Raw genomic sequence first — 21,552 nt, 5'->3', positions numbered from 1 at the left:
GCCTCATGAAGGTGCCCATTAACTATCTACCTATCTATCTATCTATCTATCCATATATATATATATAAAATCAAGTGAGTCAAGTAAATTCTTTATGAGACAGTACACAGATTGTAAAATAGTGACGGGTGTATAACGACCGAAACCAACGACGAGTTTCATGATCAAATATGGGTGTGCCCATTAACTAGAGTTTTGATGGCCATGAGTACCATTCACAGAGGGTTGGGGAATAGTTGCAATCATAGCAATGTCAAATGACAGTTTTACCCCCCCGCCCCCCCCGGGTTCAGGGACGGTCTTTCCCTCTTAACATAAATGGCCTCTTTGACTCCCCGTTCAAACCAGTCGCCCAAACCTCACTGGACACATGAGGATATGTCATACATGTGGGAAGCAATATAAATCCACACATTTTCCTGTTATCAAGATGATGTGTCAGAACAGAGATATCCACTATTGAAAGATTAGTGAATATATATATATATACACTACCGTTCAAAAGTTTGGGATCACCCAAACAATTTTGTGTTTTCCATGAAAAGTCACACTTATTCACCACCATATGTTGTGAAATGAATAGAAAATAGAGTCAAGACATTGACAAGGTTAGAAATAATGATTTGTATTTGAAATAAGATTTTTTTTACATCAAACTTTGCTTTCGTCAAAGAATCCTCCATTTGCAGCAATTACAGCATTGCAGACCTTTGGCATTCTAGCTGTTAATTTGTTGAGGTAATCTGGAGAAATTGCACCCCACGCTTCCAGAAGCAGCTCCCACAAGTTGGATTGGTTGGATGGGCACTTCTTTGAGCAGATTGAGTTTCTGGAGCATCACATTTGTGGGGTCAATTAAACGCTCAAAATGGCCAGAAAAAGAGAACTTTCATCTGAAACTCGACAGTCTATTCTTGTTCTTAGAAATGAAGGCTATTCCATGCGAGAAATTGCTAAGAAATTGAAGATTTCCTACACCGGTGTGTACTACTCCCTTCAGAGGACAGCACAAACAGGCTCTAACCAGAGTAGAAAAAGAAGTGGGAGGCCGCGTTGCACAACTGAGCAAGAAGATAAGTACATTAGAGTCTCTAGTTTGAGAAACAGACGCCTCACAGGTCCCCAACTGGCATCTTCATTAAATAGTACCTGTTAGAGCCTGTTTGTGCTGTCCTCTGAAGGGAGTAGTACACACCGGTGTAGGAAATCTTCAATTTCTTAGCAATTTCTCGCATGGAATAGCCTTCATTTCTAAGAACAAGAATAGACTGTCGAGTTTCAGATGACAGTTCTCTTTTTCTGGCCATTTTGAGCGTTTAATTGACCCCACAAATGTGATGCTCCAGAAACTCAATCTGCTCAAAGAAGTGCCCATCCAACCAATCCAACTTGTGGGAGCTGCTTCTGGAAGCGTGGGGTGCAATTTCTCCAGATTACCTCAACAAATTAACAGCTAGAATGCCAAAGGTCTGCAATGCTGTAATTGCTGCAAATGGAGGATTCTTTGACGAAAGCAAAGTTTGATGTAAAAAAAATCTTATTTCAAATACAAATCATTATTTCTAACCTTGTCAATGTCTTGACTCTATTTTCTATTCATTTCACAACATATGGTGGTGAATAAGTGTGACTTTTCATGGAAAACACGAAATTGTTTGGGTGATCCCAAACTTTTGAACGGTAGTATATATATATATATATATATATATATATATTATACAATGCAGTAATCTACATGTTTGAAAAATTGTATTGTACTGACAGTACAATACAACTGCTTGTACACAGAAGTACGACATGTTGCTTCCAGCAGTGTTTTCAATGAAGTAAGAAGGGGGCGTGGTTAAGTTCCCACCGCTTGGTTTTTTTAAATCCAAGATGGCCGCGGCGTGAAATGGGCGCATGTCGGGTCGTCGGTGAGCGTCTGTGGCCCTCCTTTTTGCGGTGTGGCCCGCACAATTGGCACTAGTTGGACCCCTGTCGGCAGCTTTTCGACCGATTCAGCATGTTGAATCGGCGGCAGAGCCCGTCGGTGAGAGAGATCACTCTGATTGGCTGTTCAGCTTAAGGAATCAGTGCACGAGAAGAGAAATGGAAGGTACTAAAGCAGGCAAACGACGAAGTCAAGAGGCCACACACAAAAGGCTCCTCATTTTTCGTCTAAACCTCACCTGAACATTTCAGGTTCGGAAACAAGTTCGGGAAAGCCCCTTGAGCCTGTCGCTGTGGTATCCATGATTTCACCCATTTAGTGCGATTTATCCTCATTTTTCACCTCCGCCTCTCTTCCTTTTTTCTTCCACAATCAAAAGAGCAAGTGCTGACAACGCCAGTGTCATTTGCAACTTTTTATCAGACGTATTTCTCGATTAGACGTAGCTATATTACAACACTGTCTGTAATGAGCGAGAGTTGAGTGAAAATCGTAAGCAAACACCGCTTTGTTTATGATTTGTATATCCGCAGTCCTGGGTCTTCCGGTCTATAATTTTGAATGACGAATACAGACTACCGCCACCTGCTGGTTAGGATAGTTATTTCCTCTCACGCATGCGAAGAACGTACATGCTAGTTGGCTGTTGGCTGTAGTCTTTGCGGTGTGTTAAAGTGCTACTTTTTGATCCAGACGCAGGCGACGTGAGGCGACGCAACAGTCGGCCTTCGTCGCCGCTAGTTCTCTGATGTTGGTTTGGTGTGTCTGGGCCCTTAGTTCTCCTGTGTTGTGCCATTCAATTTCTTTAATCCCTTTTGTACAGACCTTAAATTGTAAAACCAGGCAATGTCTTTGTGAAAGACATTTTACATGTTTAAGCATATCTGGTATCAAATTCACTCAACCAAGGAAAACCAAGCTGTTATGAGAAATGAATCTGAGCAAAACAAAAATATTGTAGCGAATTCGGGGGACAACGCAACCACAAGAACTGCCGCGGCCGGGAAGCGAACCCGTATCGCCCGCACCGCAGGAGGAATCGCTAACCGCTCGACTAAGGGGTCAGACTCGCGAGCCAGCGGCCAGCGTGTCTACTTATCCATGCACGTTACAATATTATAATAGCAACTACCAAAAACAAATCATTTGGGTTGCAAATTACAAATTTGCCCACTGAGGCAAATGATAATGGTTTACACAAATAAAATTGACTTGACCTTGGTGGTGCCACTAGTAGAAAGAGAAATGACTTATGGGGGGAAATTGCAGATGGCGAGATTCTACTTTCTAGCAGTAACATATATTGCAGTGATGAGAAATGTCAGCAATCTCTACAATATACAGTGGCTTCAGAAAGTATTCAGACTTTTTGCTCACTGTTGTAGATTTAATTTCAGATGGATAAAATTGCAATTTTTGCTCATCAATCTCCACTCAATTACTAATAATGACTAAGTGAAAACATGTTTTTAGAGATTTTTGCAAATTTATTAAAAATCAAAAACTCTCAATTATATAAGCATCCAGACCTTTAATTCGGTACTTTGCAGAAACCCCCTTAGCGGCAATCACAGCTTCGAATCTTCTTGGGTAAGTTCATAAAAGCTTTGCACAAATGGATTTGGGCAGTTTAACCTATTATTCCTAGCAGATCATCTCAAGCTCTGTCAGATTGGATGGCAAGCATCTGTAAACTGCCATCTTTAGGTCTCTCCACACATTTGTTTAATGGGGTTTAAGTCTGGGCTTTGGCTGGGTCACTCAAGGACAGTCAGAGACTTGTCCTGAAGTCACTCAAGCATTGTCTTGGCTGCATCTCAGGATACCCCACATGCATTTCAGGATGTACCACATTTCACAGACCACATTAACTCTGTGGACAACCACATCAAGTTCACCGGGGAGGATGTGAAAAATGACAGGTTAGCCTTCTTAGACTGTGAAATTGCAATTGGTGATGGGGGACATTTGATTGCTGATGTTTACCGTAAACCAACACATACTTATCAATACTAAAGGTTTGACTCTCATCATCCACTGGAGCACAAACTAGGAGTCATCAGGACACTGTACCACCGAGCTGACAATGTCCCCACCAACATAGCGGCTGGGGGTGGGGAGAAATCCCACATTTAAAAGGCCTCGATAAAGTGTGGTTATCCTAACTGGGCATTGGTCAAAGCCAGGAAGACGCCATAACAGTGCCCCAGCCAATCGAAGAGAGAAGGACAACAGCTGCCTCAGCGTAAACCAGTGGTGATTGCGTATGTGGCAGGAGTGTCAGAACAGTTGAGACACCTATTTCCCAAACACCGAGTCTAAGTTGCTTTCAAACCCCAAGACACGCTGCACCAGAAGTTGGTCCACCCCAAGGATCGGGGCCCCTGGCACAAACAGAGTAAGATAGTATATGCCGTTAAGTGCCAGGAGGATTGCCGTGACTTGTAAGTTGGAGAAACTAAACAGACGCTGGCGAAGAGAATGACACAACATGGGAGAGTTAACATGTCAGGCCAGGACTCCACCCATCTACAGGCCAGTGGCCACTCTTTCAAGGATGAGGATGTGCACATCCTTGATAGGGAGGAACACTGGTTTGAAAGGGGATTCAAAGAGGCCATCTACATTAAGAGGGAACCGCCATCCCTGAACCGGGGGGGGTGGTGGTGGTGGTGTACATCTGTTGCCATCTTACAATGCTGTGATTGCAAACATTCCCAAATCCTTTGTGAATAGTACGCATGGCCATTGAAACTCTAGTTAATGGTCACGCCCATATTTTCATATGAAACTGGTTGTTGGTTTTGGTCGTTATGCAACTGTATTGTATGTATAATAGGGTGGGGATACCTGCAGTCAGTTTAGACTGAAGCAGTCACTTAAATGAGTGATGAAACGTATCAGTCAATAAATGTTGTATCCAGTTGAACCGATTCAACCTTTTTTGACGTAAATGAGATATTTCGGTTTTTGAGTTTTAATAAATTTGCAACATTTTCTAAAATCATCTTTTTGCTTTGTTATTATGGGTTATTGAGCTTATGTTGATGGGCAAAAATGGCAATTTTACCCATTTAAAATTAACTCTACGAAAAAATATCTGCAAAAAGCGAATGGATCTGAATACTTTCTGAAGCCACCGTATGTATTAAATATTAAGCTAATATAGTGGAATTGCTGTTCACGTCTCAGGACTCAAGTACACAGGATCATGAAGGTCATTGGTCTTTTTTTTTTCTTTTCCTGAGTTGATTGTTGAAGGATAGTGTTTGGATCCGGCAGCCTGATCATACCCTGCTCTAGACTACGTTAAGCATCTTGGTTCTAGCATAAGTTACCGTGGGGACACACCCCCAAACTTGGATTGCTAGCCATTTATTCTTGCTTTGTGAAACAGGTGCATTGTCTTATAAAATTCCAGTATTGAGCAAAGTCAGTTCAAGTGACAAAGCAATGTTTTTTTAACTAGTTGTGAGTTAAACCAAAAGGCTCAGCCAATGCCATATCACATCAACTGTGTTACACTTGGAACACGCGCATTTAGACAGATCTGTCTATAAAAACAATGCCAAAGCCTTGGTCTGCCATGGTCTAACTTGGTCCCCTTGTAATAAATGGGGTAAACAGTCTGTCAGCCAAAGAGAGGGAAGCAGATACCGTGTAGAACCCATATTTAAGCATGCCTGCAATTTAAAATATTCTTCTCAGCAATTCCAATACATTTATAGTGTGTTAATCAATTTCAATCCACATGTGAGACACTGCATCTGCTTATCATTACTCTCTCAGCTAGGCTGCTTATAGAAAACTCTAATAACTATTTCATGAAAAACACAAGATCACTTCTACTGAATGATGTATTGTGCACTTAAGACAAAGAATCAAGAAACAATGGCATGCTGAATATAAAACCATACTGCAATGGGGGAGGAGTGGAGAAGGTAATCAAAAATCTGATGTCATCCTAATGATTTATCAAGAGATTATCCCATATGATTTAGGCAATATTCAAATAACTTATAGTGATTTATATCCCAAATGTAGTTCACAAACATGAGCAAAAGAATTAAGTCCTTGAAGACGCAAAATATATTGTTTGACCTGCAGCTTAAACATTTTTGCAAAAACACTCAAAAGCACTCACACATACACAAACAATGCACATTTAACCAGGTTATGTGCTATGTACCAATCATCTAAAAACAAATTGAGAATGGTTTGTTATAAAGATATAAAAAAAATACTAAAGCAATGTGAGGTGATGCACAGAATCCTCAAAATGAGCTGGTACAGAAGTCCAAACCAGCAGAGCCAAAGTCAAAGTGAACATGTCTGCCTTTGAAAACACTTGCAATGTCGTTTTAGCTGAAGGCCTCTGCAGCTCAACCCATAGTATTATACAGTCACTGCAGTTCTGTGTTCTTTGTGAACCACTTGTAATTCCAGTTTTGGAAGACGCTTTATAAATAAAGATATACTAAATATTTATGAGATAAATGTGCAAGCTAGAGACTGTCCTTATTTGGGAAACAATTGGTGGAGCATTAAATGTGTTACTATTCCACTAATGAGGCAGTGTGCACCAGCGATTTATTTTTTTTTGCTGGTAGTATTATTTTGTAGTAGTATGAAGCAAGGGAAACCAGGAAGCTTATCATAAATAAATAAAAAAAAAAAAACAATCAGTTTCTACCTAGCAAACCCCAAGCACAATTTATGGTAAAACACTTGTTTGATGGATGCATATGGCCGCTTGCTTAACTAATGTTAACTAACCGAATATATCTATCAAGCTTGTGGACCATTTTCACACCTGTCAAAGTACCTGGTTAGCTAACACTCCACCACCTCCAAATCCTGCCTGAGTGCAGGAAACGGCCCAGGGTAAATTAGCCACAACTAGCTAATATTAGCACGCAGCTAACGCTACAAAACAATGGGGAGGGGGTGTTACAACAAGAAAAGCTGCTCATCGTCTCTTGAGCCGCTAACCTCAGTGGCTAGCAGCTTTAGGTAGCTTTAAGTATAGCGATAAAAGCATTTTCAAATTTACCATCTAAGAAATTATTTGCCTTACCCCCAAAACCCACAAGGGCAGCGCGGGGGTATTACGTTACTCGGAGGCTTGCTGCGTTCGCTCCCCGTGTCCCCCATGTCGGTCTTCTTACTGAGACTATCCGTGTAGCTGGTGAATCCGGGGACTGGTTTAGGGCCTCGTATTTGTGTTTTAGATCCTTTGGCTTTTATGGCAAGCAAACAGGACAGTAGTCCAGTAAAATGTGCAATTCAAAGTGTCAATGGCCAAAAATGACTTTGCTGACACGAGCAGCCACGGTTACCATAACGATCCGAACCGTAATTTGGCGTGAGGTGTGACCAGGGTGAACCGTGCAAACCTACGACGGAGAGAAACCACCGGGGAATCCGGACCAGGGCCGATCAGCTGGAGAGAGGACGAAACCACTACGCAAAAAGGGGTGGTGTTTAACGACGCGTTGTAATTAAAAGTTAAACGCAAGTCTCTCCGCAGGAAAATATTTTATTAAACACAAAAACAATCAATTTTGCCAATCACTCACAGTCACTATAATTATTTTATGGTGTTTAATGGTGATTTTTCGATAGAGGTTTTTTTACTGTTTCAATGTTAATATGGTGTGATCCATTCAATACTATCGTCCCACAAATGCCCAAGCCTACACAACACTATCTACAGAGCGATTTAAAAGTCCTCACCAATGTTTTCCCACCGCTAAGCGTGGGAAAGTTTCAGAAATTGAATTGTGATTTATTACTTTGGAAAGTTCACCTTTGAATAATGATCCAGACATGTTTGATGAATCAGATAAGAGTCCGTTTTTTTTCTCTGCTTGACCAGGAACAGCTATTGGTGGGGGGGGGGGGTCACTAGCCTCATGTTTTATGATGTCCTCCTCATTAGTTTTTTGGGGTTCAATCTCGGCAATTTTGAGTACAGCGTCTTTGTGAAATCCTAGCACTTTTACAAAGAAAAATCCAAATACAGGAGAGATGTCTCTCCTCTTCCAAGTTTGCTGTTACGCGGTAGCATGTTACATCTTCATTGATATCTAGTTCCTGTGTGAGAGCTGTTTCATTTCTTCAGCACTGCACACCCATGAGACACATTTCTCCATTGACTGTTGTCATAGATATGACCTTCTTGCAATTCTGACATTCAGAATGCCCTTCGCTTGTTGGACAATTATTGAAATTTAACATCTGGCTTTTAAATGCCTGTTCCTCCTCCAGCATAATCTCCCTCATCGATTCCAATGAAGGAAAAAGTTTCCATCACTTTTGTGTACAAGGGAATTGCCATACTTTCGCATGCCGCTTCTGTTATATAGTATCACTTATTTTCTGTGTGAAATTAGAATCGCTTTAAATGCACTATGCAATATGTGTAGGGATTTGTCTAAGTGGGACATGCAGAGACATTGTGCAACAACAATGATATGCAGAGACATTGTAGTAACAATGATATAGTCAAAGTCACAACAAATTGTGTCTTGCTTTCTTACATTACTGACAAGTGAGTATTTTGTGATCCCACCCTCAATGTTAAGCTGGTGGACGCCAAGAGACTGGGAAAATATCTCGTATGGCTCTGGTTATACAAGGGATTTCTCCCCATTTCTAGTAGGTTGAACCCAGTACAGCTTTCACCATAAAAGTGGATTCTGCCCCAAAATGCTTTGCCGTTCACAGCAGGCAATGCCAAAACGTATGTGTTGGGATAGCAGCAGATCTACAGACAAATAAAACACTCTAAATCATGTTGAACCTAAAGCAGCCTTACCATCTCAACACATTACTTTGCTACTAGTAGATCTACACCCTTCCCCCAACACACACACACACACACACACACACACACACATTTTGAGAGAATAATTTTTGTAAATGACCCATATACTTCTGTCATAATATTTTTTATTATTATTGATTTGTATGGTGCTCATTATTGATTTGTATTTGGTGCCTAAAGTACAGTCCTGATTGATATTAACAGCGAATTACACTTCCTTTTGTTATGTGACCTTTATTTGAAAAACTCTGGTCTCCCATGATGCTGTTCGCTGCTGCGAGAAAACGGCAGAACAAAACTGAAAGTTGAACACGATGGTCATGTTCGCTATGCACAGAACGAATTCGCAACTTATAATTCATTGATCATCATCATTTATTTAGCACCTAGCTGGAAGGCGAACAGGTATGAGTGCCGATTGACTGTTTGATTCGAATTTCGTTATGTTTTTATTTACAATGTGTTCTTTGTGATTTGGAGATCGCTAATGATAAGCTAATGCTAGCTAGTGCTATGCACCCCGTACTGGTGGCTAGCTATGGGGGAAACGTGGTCGCACATATAATTGAATGATTGTTTTATGTATATGCTTTCAGCTCTTACGGTGGTTCTATGGTGTGTCTACGGTGTGACTAGTAAAATGCTGCAATAAATGGTCTGATACCGCACCACAGACCCATCAGTCGTTATTGGAGTGCATCGTCTGAATAAAGTCCGGCTGGAATGCTACAATTTTTCTTGAAATTTTCAGCAAATATTATTCACAAAATCTCTCAGATATACCTAAGAGTTTGCACTTGATTGGATGTTGTTGACAATCTTACACTTAAAGCCACAATCCTGTAGATTTAAAATGTTATAGGCCAACTATTGTCTATGGATGCTACTTTCTATCACTAGCATATTTAAGACAATAGATCATCCACAGATATCCAGATCAGCCACTAGGGCGGCTACAAAAGCTTTCTGAAAGCATTCAGTTCTCATTACTATTTTGTAGGACTCTGCTGGGAAAAATGATAAGGCGAAGCTTTTATGTCTTCAGCAAAGCAGCAAAATGAAGAAGAGGAAAGCAAGTAGCTCCTACTTATAGAAATACTTTATCAACAGAGATTAAATTTTAATGGTTAAAACCCAGATTTTTTATTTGTTTGACAGTGGGGTAGGTATTGAAAAAAAATAGTGATGGCCACTATTTAATTCAAAATGGATTTCTGGTATTTTAATTGCTTGAACCCTGCTGCAATTACCACATATCAGCGGGATGTGGTAATTGCGGTGGTGATACTTATGGAGATTAATTTACAGGCACTTGGCACTTGGGCAACAGTGGCTCAAAAGGTAGAGCAAGGTCATCTGATAACTGGACGGTTGCCAGTTCGATTCTTGGCTCCTCCTGGCAAAAAGGTCAAGGTGTCCATGAGCAAGATCAGAATACTTTATTTATCCCCGAGGGGAAATTGAGTTCTATTACAGACACTTGCGCTCTAATAACTAAAAACTAACAACATACAAGATAAGAAAATAGAAACAGAAACAAAAAGAAATAAAAGATAAATAAGAAATAGAAATAAGAACAAAATATATCAACAAGCGTGGTGCACATAACACCCTATCTATACTGCACTACCGCAGCACACAACAAGTAGCACAAACAAAACTCGACAGGGCCAAGCCAATGACCATTAACTCAGAGTGTCTGACAGTCTGAGTCTGAGGGAGGAGTTGTAAAGTTTGATGGCCACAGGCAGGAATGACCTCTTGTGGTGCTCTGTGGTGCTTTTCGGCCGAATGAGTCTATTCCTAAAAGTACTCCTGTGCCCAACCAGCATGCCATAGAGTGGGTGGGAGACATGGTCCATGATGGCACGTAATTTCAACAGCGTCCTCCTCTCAGAAACCGCCGCCAGAGAATCCAGTTCCACCCCCCACAACGTCACCGGCCTTGCGGATCAGTTTATTGAGCCTGTTTTCACCCGCTACCCTCAACCTGCTGCCCCAACACACAACAGCAAACAGGAGAGCACTGGCCACCACAGACTCATACCACATCCTGAGCATTGTCTGGAAAATGTTGAAGGACCTCAGCTCTGTCCCTTCTTGTAGAGGGCATCAGTGTTCTTAGCACAGTCCAGTTGATTGTCTATATACACCCCCAGCTACTTATAGTATTCCACAGTGTCCACACTGACCCCCTGGATGGAGACAGGGGTCACTGGTGTCATGTCCCTCCTCAGGTCAACAACCAGCTCCTTTGTCATAGTCAGGTTGAGTTGCAGATTGTTCGGCTCACACCACGTGACAAAGTTTCCCACCACAGCCATGTACTCAGCCTCCTCACCATCACTGATGCATCCGACTATAGCAGAGTCATCAGAGAACTTCTGAAGATGGTAGGACTCTGTGTGGTAGTTGAAGTCCGTGGTGTAGAGGGTGAAAAGGAAGGGAGACAGGACTGTCCCCTGTGGAGCCCCAGTGTTGCTGACCACTCTGTCTGACACACAGTGTCGCAAGTGCACATACTGTGGTCTACCAGTAAGGTAGTCAACAATCCAGGACACAAGGGGGGCATCTACCTGCATTGCTGTCAGCTTCTCACCGGGTAGAGCTGGCCGGATGGTGTTGAAGGCATTGGAAAAGTCAAAGAACATGACTCTCACAGAGCTTGCTGACTTATCCAGGTGGACATAGGCATGGTTAAGCAGGAAAATGATGGCATCCTCAATTCCCAGTCGGGGTTGGTAGGCAAACTGGAGGGGGTCTGAGTGTGGCTTGACCGTGGGCCGAAGCTGCTCCAGGATGAGTCTTTCCAGAGTCTTCATGATGTGTGAAGTCAATGCTACCGGTCTGTAGTCCTTGGAGTACCTGGGATGCGATGTTTTAGGCACAGGAACGAGGCAGGATGTTTTCCACTGCACAGGGAGCTTTTGAAGTCTAAGGCTCATGTTGAAGACATGGTGAAGCACTCCACATAACTGAGGGGCCCAGGCTTTGAGCACCCTGGGGCTAACACCATCTGGGCCTGCCGCCTTGCTTGCGTGAAGTCTCAACAACTGTCTTCTGACATGGTCAACCGTGAAGCACACTGTAGGTGTTACAAGTGGGGGGGGGGGGGTCGTCAGGATGGAGAGGGCCATTAGTCCAAGAACCCGGGGCTGGGGGAGTAGGGCCCCCACTGGAGGCTGGGGGGGGGGGTGTAAGGAGGAGGAGGGGGAGGGAGGGGCAGTGAAGTTGACGGTTGGTGAGGGCAAGCAACAGATGAGACCGGGGGGATGGGGAGGGGTCATTGTGTCAAATCTGTTAAAAAACACATTAAGTTCATTGGCCCTGTCCAAGCTGCCCTCCACTGCTTTGCTGCCAGTCAGCCTGAAACCAGTGATAGCCTTCATACCACTTCAGACCTCTCTCATGTTGTTCTGTTGGAGTTTTTGCTCCAACTTCCTCCTGATGACTACAGGAGGAAGTTGGAGCAAAAACTCCAACAGAACAACAACTACAGGAGGAAGTTGAAGTTTTTGCTCCAACTTCCTCCTATAGTTAAGATACCTAAACAAACCCCTGACTTCTCCCAATGAGCTGGTTGTTACCTTGCATGGTTGACACCACCATTGGTGTGAATGCGAGACGTTAATTTTAAAGTGCTTTGAGTGGCTGTTGCAGCTAAAAAGCACTATATCCATTTATGATTTCACTTATGGTGATGTGGTATGGTAATACACTTGGGTATAGCAAGGTTTCTGAACTGCTGTGCAGAGCTTTTCAAGCCACAAGGGCCACTGCTCCAGTCAACCTATGAGATTTTAAAGCCATAGTACGCAACATGAACATTCCAATAAAAAGCCTTCCGCCTCTTTCTCTGCTACCTCGTGTCATTCTGCATCGCTCATCAGTCCCTTAACACTCCCTCAGATCTTGCCATCTCGAATATGCCTCAGATGCTGACCCTCGTCTGATCTCTTTTTATTTAGCATTTTCTTTGTCTCTCTTCTCCTTGAAGGCCTTCCTTCTTTTGGCTTGTTTTGTACAATATGCAGTTGTTGGCAAAGGAAGTATTGGAAATTTAGCACAAATTGCCATAGCTCCAGAAACAACATCTGCGCGCGCCACACCGCGCCGAACAGAGACACAAAAAAACCTGGATGACTCTTGTTTGTACAGAGTCGCTGTGATTGGTTACATGCTAGTTAACCCTGATTGGTTGTTTGATTAAGAATGGGACTAGTTAAACAACAACAACAACAGCAACAAACAAATACAAAGGGGCGGGTGCTCATGGACACTTTTTTGTAAAGGAACCCTTTTAAAGGAACCATCCATTATCTGAACTGCTTATCCTGCTCTCCAGGATGCTGGAGCCTATTCCAGCAATCATTGGGCGGCAGGAAGGGAGACACCCTGGACAGGGCCCACACACACACACACACACACACACACACACACACACACACACACACACACACACACACACACACCTAGGGACAATTCAATGTGGCCGATTCACCTGACCTTCATGTCTTGGACTGTAGGAGGAAACCGGAGCACTGGGAGGAAACCCACGGAGACACGGGGAGAACATGCAAACTCCACACAGAGGACGACCCCCAAGGTTGGACTACCCCGGGGCTCGAACCCAAGACCTTCTTGCTGTGAGGCGACCGCGCTAACCACTGCAACACCGTGCCGCCCCTTTTAAAGGAACCCTTCAATTAAATATTGCAAATAACCTAATACATCAGCCAGCTGTTTGCTCATCACTGCCAGCTGTTTCTGGCTTCCACATTCATGAGATCGATAACTCCTGTGTTACCTTACTATCGCTTCTCCATATTCTGCCCTAACCTCTTTAGTTGTTCTACTGATTTACACTACCGTTCAAAAGTTTGGGATCACCCAAACAATTGTGTTTTCCATGAAAAGTCACACTTATTCACCACCATATGTTGTGAAATGAATAGAAAATAGAGTCAAGACATTGACAAGGTTAGAAATAATGATTTGTATTTGAAATAAGATTTTTTTTACATCAAACTTTGCTTTCGTCAAAGAATCCTCCATTTGCAGCAATTACAGCATTGCAGACCTTTGGCATTCTAGCTGTTAATTTGTTGAGGTAATCTGGAGAAATTGCACCCCACGCTTCCAGAAGCAGCTCCCACAAGTTGGATTGGTTGGATGGGCACTTCTTGCGTACCATACGGTCAAGCTGCTCCCACAACAGCTCAATGGGGTTCAGTTCTGGTGACTGCGCTGGCCACTCCATTACCGATAGAATACCAGCTGCCTGCTTCTGCTCTAAATAGTTCTTGCACAATTTGGAGGTGTGTTTAGGGTCATTGTCCTGTTGTAGGATGAAATTGGCTCCAATCAAGCGCTGTCCACTGGGTATGGCATGGCGTTGCAAAATGGAGTGATAGCCTTCCTTATTCAGAATCCCTTTTACCCTGTACAAATCTCCCACCTTACCAGCACCAAAGCAACCCCAGACCATCACATTACCTCCACCATGCTTAACAGATGGCGTCAGGCATTCTTCCAGCATCTTTTTATTTGTTCTGCGTCTCACAAACGTTCTTCTTTGTGATCCAAACACCTCAAACTTGGATTCATCCGTCCACAACACTTTTTTCCAGTCTTCCTCTGTCCAATGTCTGTGTTCTTTTGCCCATCTTAATCTTTTTCTTTTATTGGTCAGTCTCAGATATGGCTTTTTCTTTGCCACTCTGCCCTGAAGCCCAGAATCCCGCAGCCGCCTCTTCACTGTAGATGTTGACACTGGTGTTTTGCGGGTACTATTTAATGAAGATGCCAGTTGGGGACCTGTGAGGCGTCTGTTTCTCAAACTAGAGACTCTAATGTACTTATCTTCTTGCTCAGTTGTGCAACGCGGCCTCCCACTTCTTTTTCTACTCTGGTTAGAGCCTGTTTGTGCTGTCCTCTGAAGGGAGTAGTACACACCGGTGTAGGAAATCTTCAATTTCTTAGCAATTTCTCGCATGGAATAGCCTTCATTTCTAAGAACAAGAATAGACTGTCGAGTTTCAGATGAAAGTTCTCTTTTTCTGGCCATTTTGAGCGTTTAATTGACCCCACAAATGTGATGCTCCAGAAACTCAATCTGCTCAAAGGAAGGTCAGTTTTGTAGCTTCTGTAACGAGCTAAACTGTTTTCAGATGTGTGAACATGATTGCACAAGGGTTTTCTAATCCTCAATTGGCCTTCTGAGCCAATGAGCAAACACATTGTACCATTAGAACACTGGAGTGATAGTTGCTTGAAATGGGCCTCTATACACCTATGTAGATATTGCACCAAAAACCAGACATTTGCAGCTAGAATAGTCATTTACCACATTAGCAATGTATAGAGTGTATTTCTTTAAAGTTAAGACTAGTTTAAAGTTATCTTCATTGAAAAGTACAGTGCTTTTCCTTCAAAAATATGGACATTTCAATGTGATCCCAAACTTTTGAACGGTAGTGTAGCTATTTGCTATTTTCTGTACTTAGTTCACTTATCACTAGATTGTCTAGTTTTCTTTCTCAAATGACTCTTGTGTTTAATAGGCAGCCTCTTATTGCTAGTTTGTTACTAGCTTCGAGATTGCCTAGCTTAGCAGTTTACTCTATTGCATTTGCAGTCAAAGCAGCCTCGTTAAAATGATGGTGTGTGGGGACTGTTCTGCAGCTACAGATAGGTTGTCTCTACTAGAGAGACGTGTCCGTGAGTTAGAGCAGCTTCTTTTGGCTAGGATTACATTAGATGTGATGGGCACTCCAGATATCCTTAGCCCCGGGCCTGACAGCAGACCTGCTATTTGTGATGTGTTGTAAATAGGCTTAGCCTGTGGTGCTGCTGCTGCTGTAATGTACCAGTTGAATGACATGTAACACCATAGAAGAAGGCATTCAGTAAAAAGACGGTCAAGCAGAATCAACGTGCTATACGTCTGAGTTATTGTGTCGCCTCATTGTTAATCTAATTAACAATACATATATGACACTATTGTTAGCACTAGCTCAGCTTTGTCGGCAGACACTGTCATGTACAGAATGGTGTACTGTGCCTTTAAGAGGAACTCTGTGATAGAGATAGGTAACGGGAGAGACATTTTATGTAACACACGTCCACAACTGAGACATCAGTAAAAGTTGGTGTAATAAATCACGGAATGTCCAGTCAAACGGAGCAGGTTAAGTATCTACTTTATTCAGCTAATAGGTCAGCTCACATGTATGCAACACGACTTTCACGCATAGTCTACTGTCGTAAAACCCCTTTCATGTACAGCCACATCTCACAGTTTCCGTCACTGTCGTGCACATTACCGTATGAACTGTAATACTATGACATCTCCCCCTTTTAGTTTTTCTTTCACCTTTTAAAGTAAACAGATATAACATTATGTTAAACATTATGTAAACAGTGCTATTCTTCTGTAGCATCAATAAAACTCTTTCTACACTGAGAGCAACAATAAGGCTTCAACATTCAGTTTAACATTTCACAACCTATTACACGCTGGAACTCCTTTGAAATTTCCAAATAACTCCTGAGTTATATAGTTTACCATCTGGAACTTTTTTTCCCCTTTTGTTCACCCTTTTCTTCCCCCCTATTTTCATAAATGTATATCCCCCCAAAGGCCATGAGATGTGAGAACACAGTCACTCACAAGTCCAGTCTAACAACTGGTTTAATGACCCGTCCATACCTGGTCTGTGACAGTTTCTCTGTACCAACATGTATGCTGACACTGGGGGTGTGTGGACCAGTCCCATGTCCAATTGTCTCGTAGGGCTCTTGACTGGCATCCTTGCAAACAGGTGGGACAGGCGCTATACTCCCAGCTGGCTCTTGAGCAGGCATCGCCTGGAGATGGCGATGGTTATGGCGGAACATTCCACCCTGCTGTGTCTTGATGAGGTAAGCGTGTGGTGTGACACTCTCACTGGTCACTACTGCAGGAGTTGTCCAGGATTTCTGGTGGTCCAGCTTGGTGAGAACATGACCACCTGGCTGCAGTGGAGGTTGGGATCTCACCCTGGGACGTTGGTTATAATAGAAGGCTTGCTTCTTCCTTTTGGCCTTGTCCTTCTGTTTGATCCGTTGCAAATTAGGCCATCTAGGTTGCAGGTTTCTCTCGAGGGTAGGAAGCATCATCCTGATTTTCCGGCCGATTGGGAGCTCAGCTGAGCTGGCTCCCATGGTGCTGCACGGAGTTGACCTGTAGCACATGAGTACAATGAGAGGGTCCTTCTGTTTCCGGATTCTCTTTGCAATCTGCACGGCCCTTTCAGCGTGACCATTTCCTTGTGCGTTGTGTGGGCTCGATGTGATATGTTTAAAATCGAACTCACAGGCTAGGTCTTGAAACTCGGCGCTTGAGAACTGTGGCCCATTGTCACTCACGACCACATCCAGTACACCGTACCGAGCACATGTTGCTTTTAGCTTCAGAGTGACTTAAGCACTGGTTGTTGTTGTCATGTGTAGAATCCCTATGTATCTAGAGTAGTAGTCTGAGATAACTAAATAGTTCTGTTTGTTGTACTCACATAGGTCCAGAGCTATACGCTTCCATGGCCTGTCAGGGAGCGGAGTAGAGATCAATGGCTCCTTTTGCTGTGCTCTTCTTGACTCACAGCAAAACTGACATGACGATACCTTGTGTTTTATCTGTGAGGAAATGCCTGGCCACCAGACAGAGGCGTTTGCCCTCTCCCGACATTTTGTGAGGCCCTGATGTCCATCATGAACCCTATCAAGAATGTCTGTGCTCAATGTTTCAGGTATCACTATTCGACATTCCCTAGTAACCATTCCATTATACTCTGAAAGTTAACTTTTCATTGGAAAATACTCTCTTCTGTTTCCTGGGACTTTACTCACATGTTCAGGCCACCCTGACCTGATGTGTCTGATCACCATCTGTAGCGTCTCATCCGCTGCTGTGGCTGCTCTGATGCTGGCCAGCTTCTGTGGAGTAGCAGGCATGTTCTCAATGACAGCTGCGATGTAGCACTCCACATCTGAGTGTGTGTCCCTTTCGTTCTCCGTGTGGCGCACAGGGCTCCTTGACAGTGTGTCTGCTACAACGAGTGTCTTTCCAGGTGCATACTCGGCTATTGGTTTAAACCTCATGAGCCCCATAAGAAGTCTCTGGCACCGTAGTGGAACATTGTCTAAGTCCTTGCTGTTCATTAGTGGGACCAAGGGCTTGTGTTTCTGTCACTAGTTTGAAACTCTCAAGGCTATAGCGGTATTTTTCAAACCGCTCGCAGGCCCAAACACATGCCAAACACTCTTTCTCGATCTGTGCGTATCTGGTTTCCGCATCAGTCAATCTCCTGGAGCAGTATGCTACTGGCTTCCAGTCATCCCCATGGAGCTGCAATAGCACGCCACCGATCCCATAGCAACTTGCATGGTGGTCACATGGCTCGGATCCCGGGCTGTTCCAGTGGCGTCTGGACACTGCTTGGCATCCTCTTCATCATATTATTTATATATTTTATAAACCATTATAATTCTGTTATCCTCTTTCAATTTCGTATTTTGCAAATTGTGTACACACAACTTCAATTGCATCTGTCCATCTTGGGAGAGGGATCCCTCCTCTGTTGCTCTCCCTGAGGTTTCTCCCTATTTTTTCTTCCTGTTAAAGGTTTTTTTTTGGAAGTTGTTCCTTATCTGATGAGAGGGTCTAAGGGCAGGATGTTGTGTTGCTATAAAGCTCACTGAGGCAAATTTTTACTTTGTGATAATGGGCGATACAAATAAAATTGACTTGACTTGACTTGACTTAATGACATGCAGTGGTCAAAATTATTTATCCATCCATCCATTATCCAAACCGCTTATCCTGCCGTCAGGGTCACGGGGATGCTGGAGCCTATCCCAGCAGTCATTGAGCGGCAGGCAGGGGACACCCTTGACAGGCCGCCAGGCCATCACAGGGCTGAGACACACACACACACACACACACACACACACACACACACACACACACACACACACACACACACACACACACATATGAAATTATTATATTATCAAATCAATCAAATTGCAAAGTCCACTTTTTAATTATCATAATTGTGCTGGTAATTCATATAATTTGTCCAACTCCAGGTATAGTTTCATGGTGTTGAGTACCCTCTAGTGGTCATTGTTAATTTACATAAGTCCGTTGCACCAGTCACCATCTTAGTTGTTGCGTTACTAAAAGTAGTGTGCATGTTTCTCTCAGTGAAGTTTTGAGAATATATGCCTGTGAGTATTACATAACTTAGTTTGTTTTATATTGATGATAGTTCCTGATGTATCATTTTGGAGTCGTTTCTGCACATATCTGAATATGTTTGGCAGAGCTAGTGTCTTGCTTATTCATGCTAGACTGGTTAGCGAAGTGCCCTGGCTGGTTAGCTGGTCATGTGCTCAGGTTCACTTCAAATTGAGTTGATGTTGCCTACCTGAAAATACTGTGTTTTGTTGTTTTAATGTTTTTGCAGTTGTTTTATTTGACAGTGTGGTCGCTGTGGAAATGTCCTGCATAATATATTGTTTATCTTTGTGAATATATACTTAAACCAGCCACTGAGGATGCACAAGCCTGTGCATTCTTAGTGCCGGTCCCAAGCCCAGATAAATGGGGAGGGTTGCGTCAGGGAGGGCATCTGGCGTAAAATCTTTGTCAAATCAAATATGCAGATCATAAATAAGATTTCCATACCGGAGGCCCTGGTCACCAACGGCCGCCACCGGTACTGCTAACCAGCAGGGTGCCGGTGGAAACTATGCTACTGTTGGGCAAAGGGGAAGGAGGGGGGGAAGGCATGTCCAGAGGCAGCAAGAGAGGAGGAAGGGTAGGAGTGTGGAGGTGAGAGTCAGAACTTTGAATGTTGGCACTATGACTGGTAAAGGGAGAGAGCTGGCTGATATGGTGGGAAGAAGAATGGTAGGCATACTGTGTGCAAGAGACCAGTGTTACGGCCACGGGTGTGTCCGTATAGTTTTGTGTTGCCTCCTGTATCACTCTGACTCTACATTCAGGTATCCGCCAGGTGCTCCTCATCACCTAATCAACCGGTCAACGAATCATCCAATTTTCATCAGCTGTGCAGTCTCCCATTTAAACCCCCACTTGTCTTCAGTTCACCGGCCAGCTAGTTTAGTTTGTGTGATGTAGTTACTTTGTGTTTGTAACGTCTGGCCCGTTTTTGGTTTAGTTTGCATTGTGACTATTTTGAGTTATGTTTAGTTGTTTAGCTCTTTTGGGCGAGGGGATCAAGGTAAGATGCCCATGGGCAAACACCCCATCACGTAGCTTACCTCTGTTAGACACACTAGGTTAGCAGCGGTTGCCACCTTTTTGTCTTTAGGTTTGGTGCTTTTCAGCACTGTCAAGGGTGGGTTACTTTTGTTAATAGTTTGTTTTGGCAACCGTTCGGTTCCCTTGTCCTGTCATTGTGTTAATAAATATATTTATACGTTTATGTCTCAGTGTTTCACCCTCACCTCACTGTTACTCAGTACACTAATAGTTGCACCCTCTCCAGACCGAGGGTCGTAACAAAATGGGGGCTCGTCCGGGATATTGGCGGCTTTGGTCTGGCTAGTTGCTGTTTCCTGTAGTGTGCTGTGTTAGCGTTCGGTGTTGGGTGGTGTTGAGCACAGTGTTCATTATTGTTTAGTGTTGTTGGTGTGTTCTTGGTTTGGTGGTGGGTACGGCCGTGGCTGCTGGTCCACTTCCTTTCATCCTCTGCCATGGTGTTGGTTCTGGTGGCAGAGCTTCGTGCCGACGAGGTCCGATGCTAGGGCGGAGCTGCCGGCCAGGCTGTTGTGGTTCGATCCCTGGTCCCCTGTGTTGCACTCGGCGTGGGTGCTGACGCCCGCCTGAGAGGCAGGCTGAGTCAGGTCTCCAGTGGGAGATTTGGGGGGCGGGATTTGTGGCAGAGAGGCTGGAGGGGAGTTGCGGACGGTAGACCTTTAAGGCTATGAGTGCGGGGCGCGCTGCGCTCTTTGCTTCCACCACCAGCTGGTCCACGCTGGCACACCTTGTGTTGTGACTGTGGTCACGAGTTGTAGCTGGCTCACCTGCGGGTCGAACGCAGCTACGTCACTTGGCGTGGGTCGCCACGGTGACCGAGGTGTGGTCACGAGTTGTAGCTGGTTCACCTGCGGGTCGAACGCAGCTACGTCATTTGGCGTGGGTCGCCACGGTGACCGAGGTGTCGTCACTAGTTGTAGCTGGTTCACCTGCGGGTCGAACGCAGCTACGTCATTTAGCGTGGGTCGCCACCGTGACGGTGTGTGTGCTACTTTGTGTTGTCTGTCAGTAACTTGTTGTGGTTGAGGGCCACTTGGTAGGTGACCATGTGTTGGTGGGAAGGTGCTGGCCATATTTGGGTCACATTTTGGATGTAGCGGCGCTACTTGTTGTGGCTGAGGTGTTCCACCGTTTTGTTTGGTCACATGTTGCTGTTAAGTAGCACATTGTCTTGTTCTAGTTCTTGTGGGGTTTTTGTTTTAACAAGCCTGTAGGGGCTTGTTTTTATGGGTGGGGGTGTTACGGCCACGGGTGTGTCCGTATAGTTTTGTGTTGCCTCCTGTATCACTGACTCTACATTCAGGTATCCGCCAGGTGCTCCTCATCACCTAATCAACCGGTCAACGAATCATCCAATTTTCATCAGCTGTGCAGTCTCCCATTTAAACCCCCACTTGTCTTCTGTTCACCGGCCAGCTAGTTTAGTTTGTGAGATGTAGTTACTTTGTGTTTGTAACGTCT

General features: G+C 43.9%; 1 protein-coding gene across 1 annotated transcript in view; it reads right to left on the bottom strand.

Annotated features, from left to right (window-relative positions):
• The window catches only part of LOC130111603 (AN1-type zinc finger protein 3-like), a 72,575-nt gene extending 65,227 nt beyond the window's left edge, over positions 1 to 7,348 (bottom strand). The window contains exon 1 of the mRNA XM_056278835.1: positions 7,011 to 7,348. Coding sequence (XP_056134810.1) covers positions 7,011 to 7,087 — 77 coding nt within the window. The 5' untranslated portion in view covers positions 7,088 to 7,348. The remainder of the gene's footprint in view (positions 1 to 7,010) is intronic.
• Positions 7,349 to 21,552: the final 14,204 nt, after the last annotated feature.

Source organism: Lampris incognitus, chromosome 4 (assembly GCF_029633865.1).
Source record: "Lampris incognitus isolate fLamInc1 chromosome 4, fLamInc1.hap2, whole genome shotgun sequence".
NCBI lineage: Eukaryota > Metazoa > Chordata > Actinopteri > Lampriformes > Lampridae > Lampris > Lampris incognitus.
Note: the sequence above shows the minus strand (reverse complement) of the source record. Positions and strands in the feature narration are given on the sequence as shown.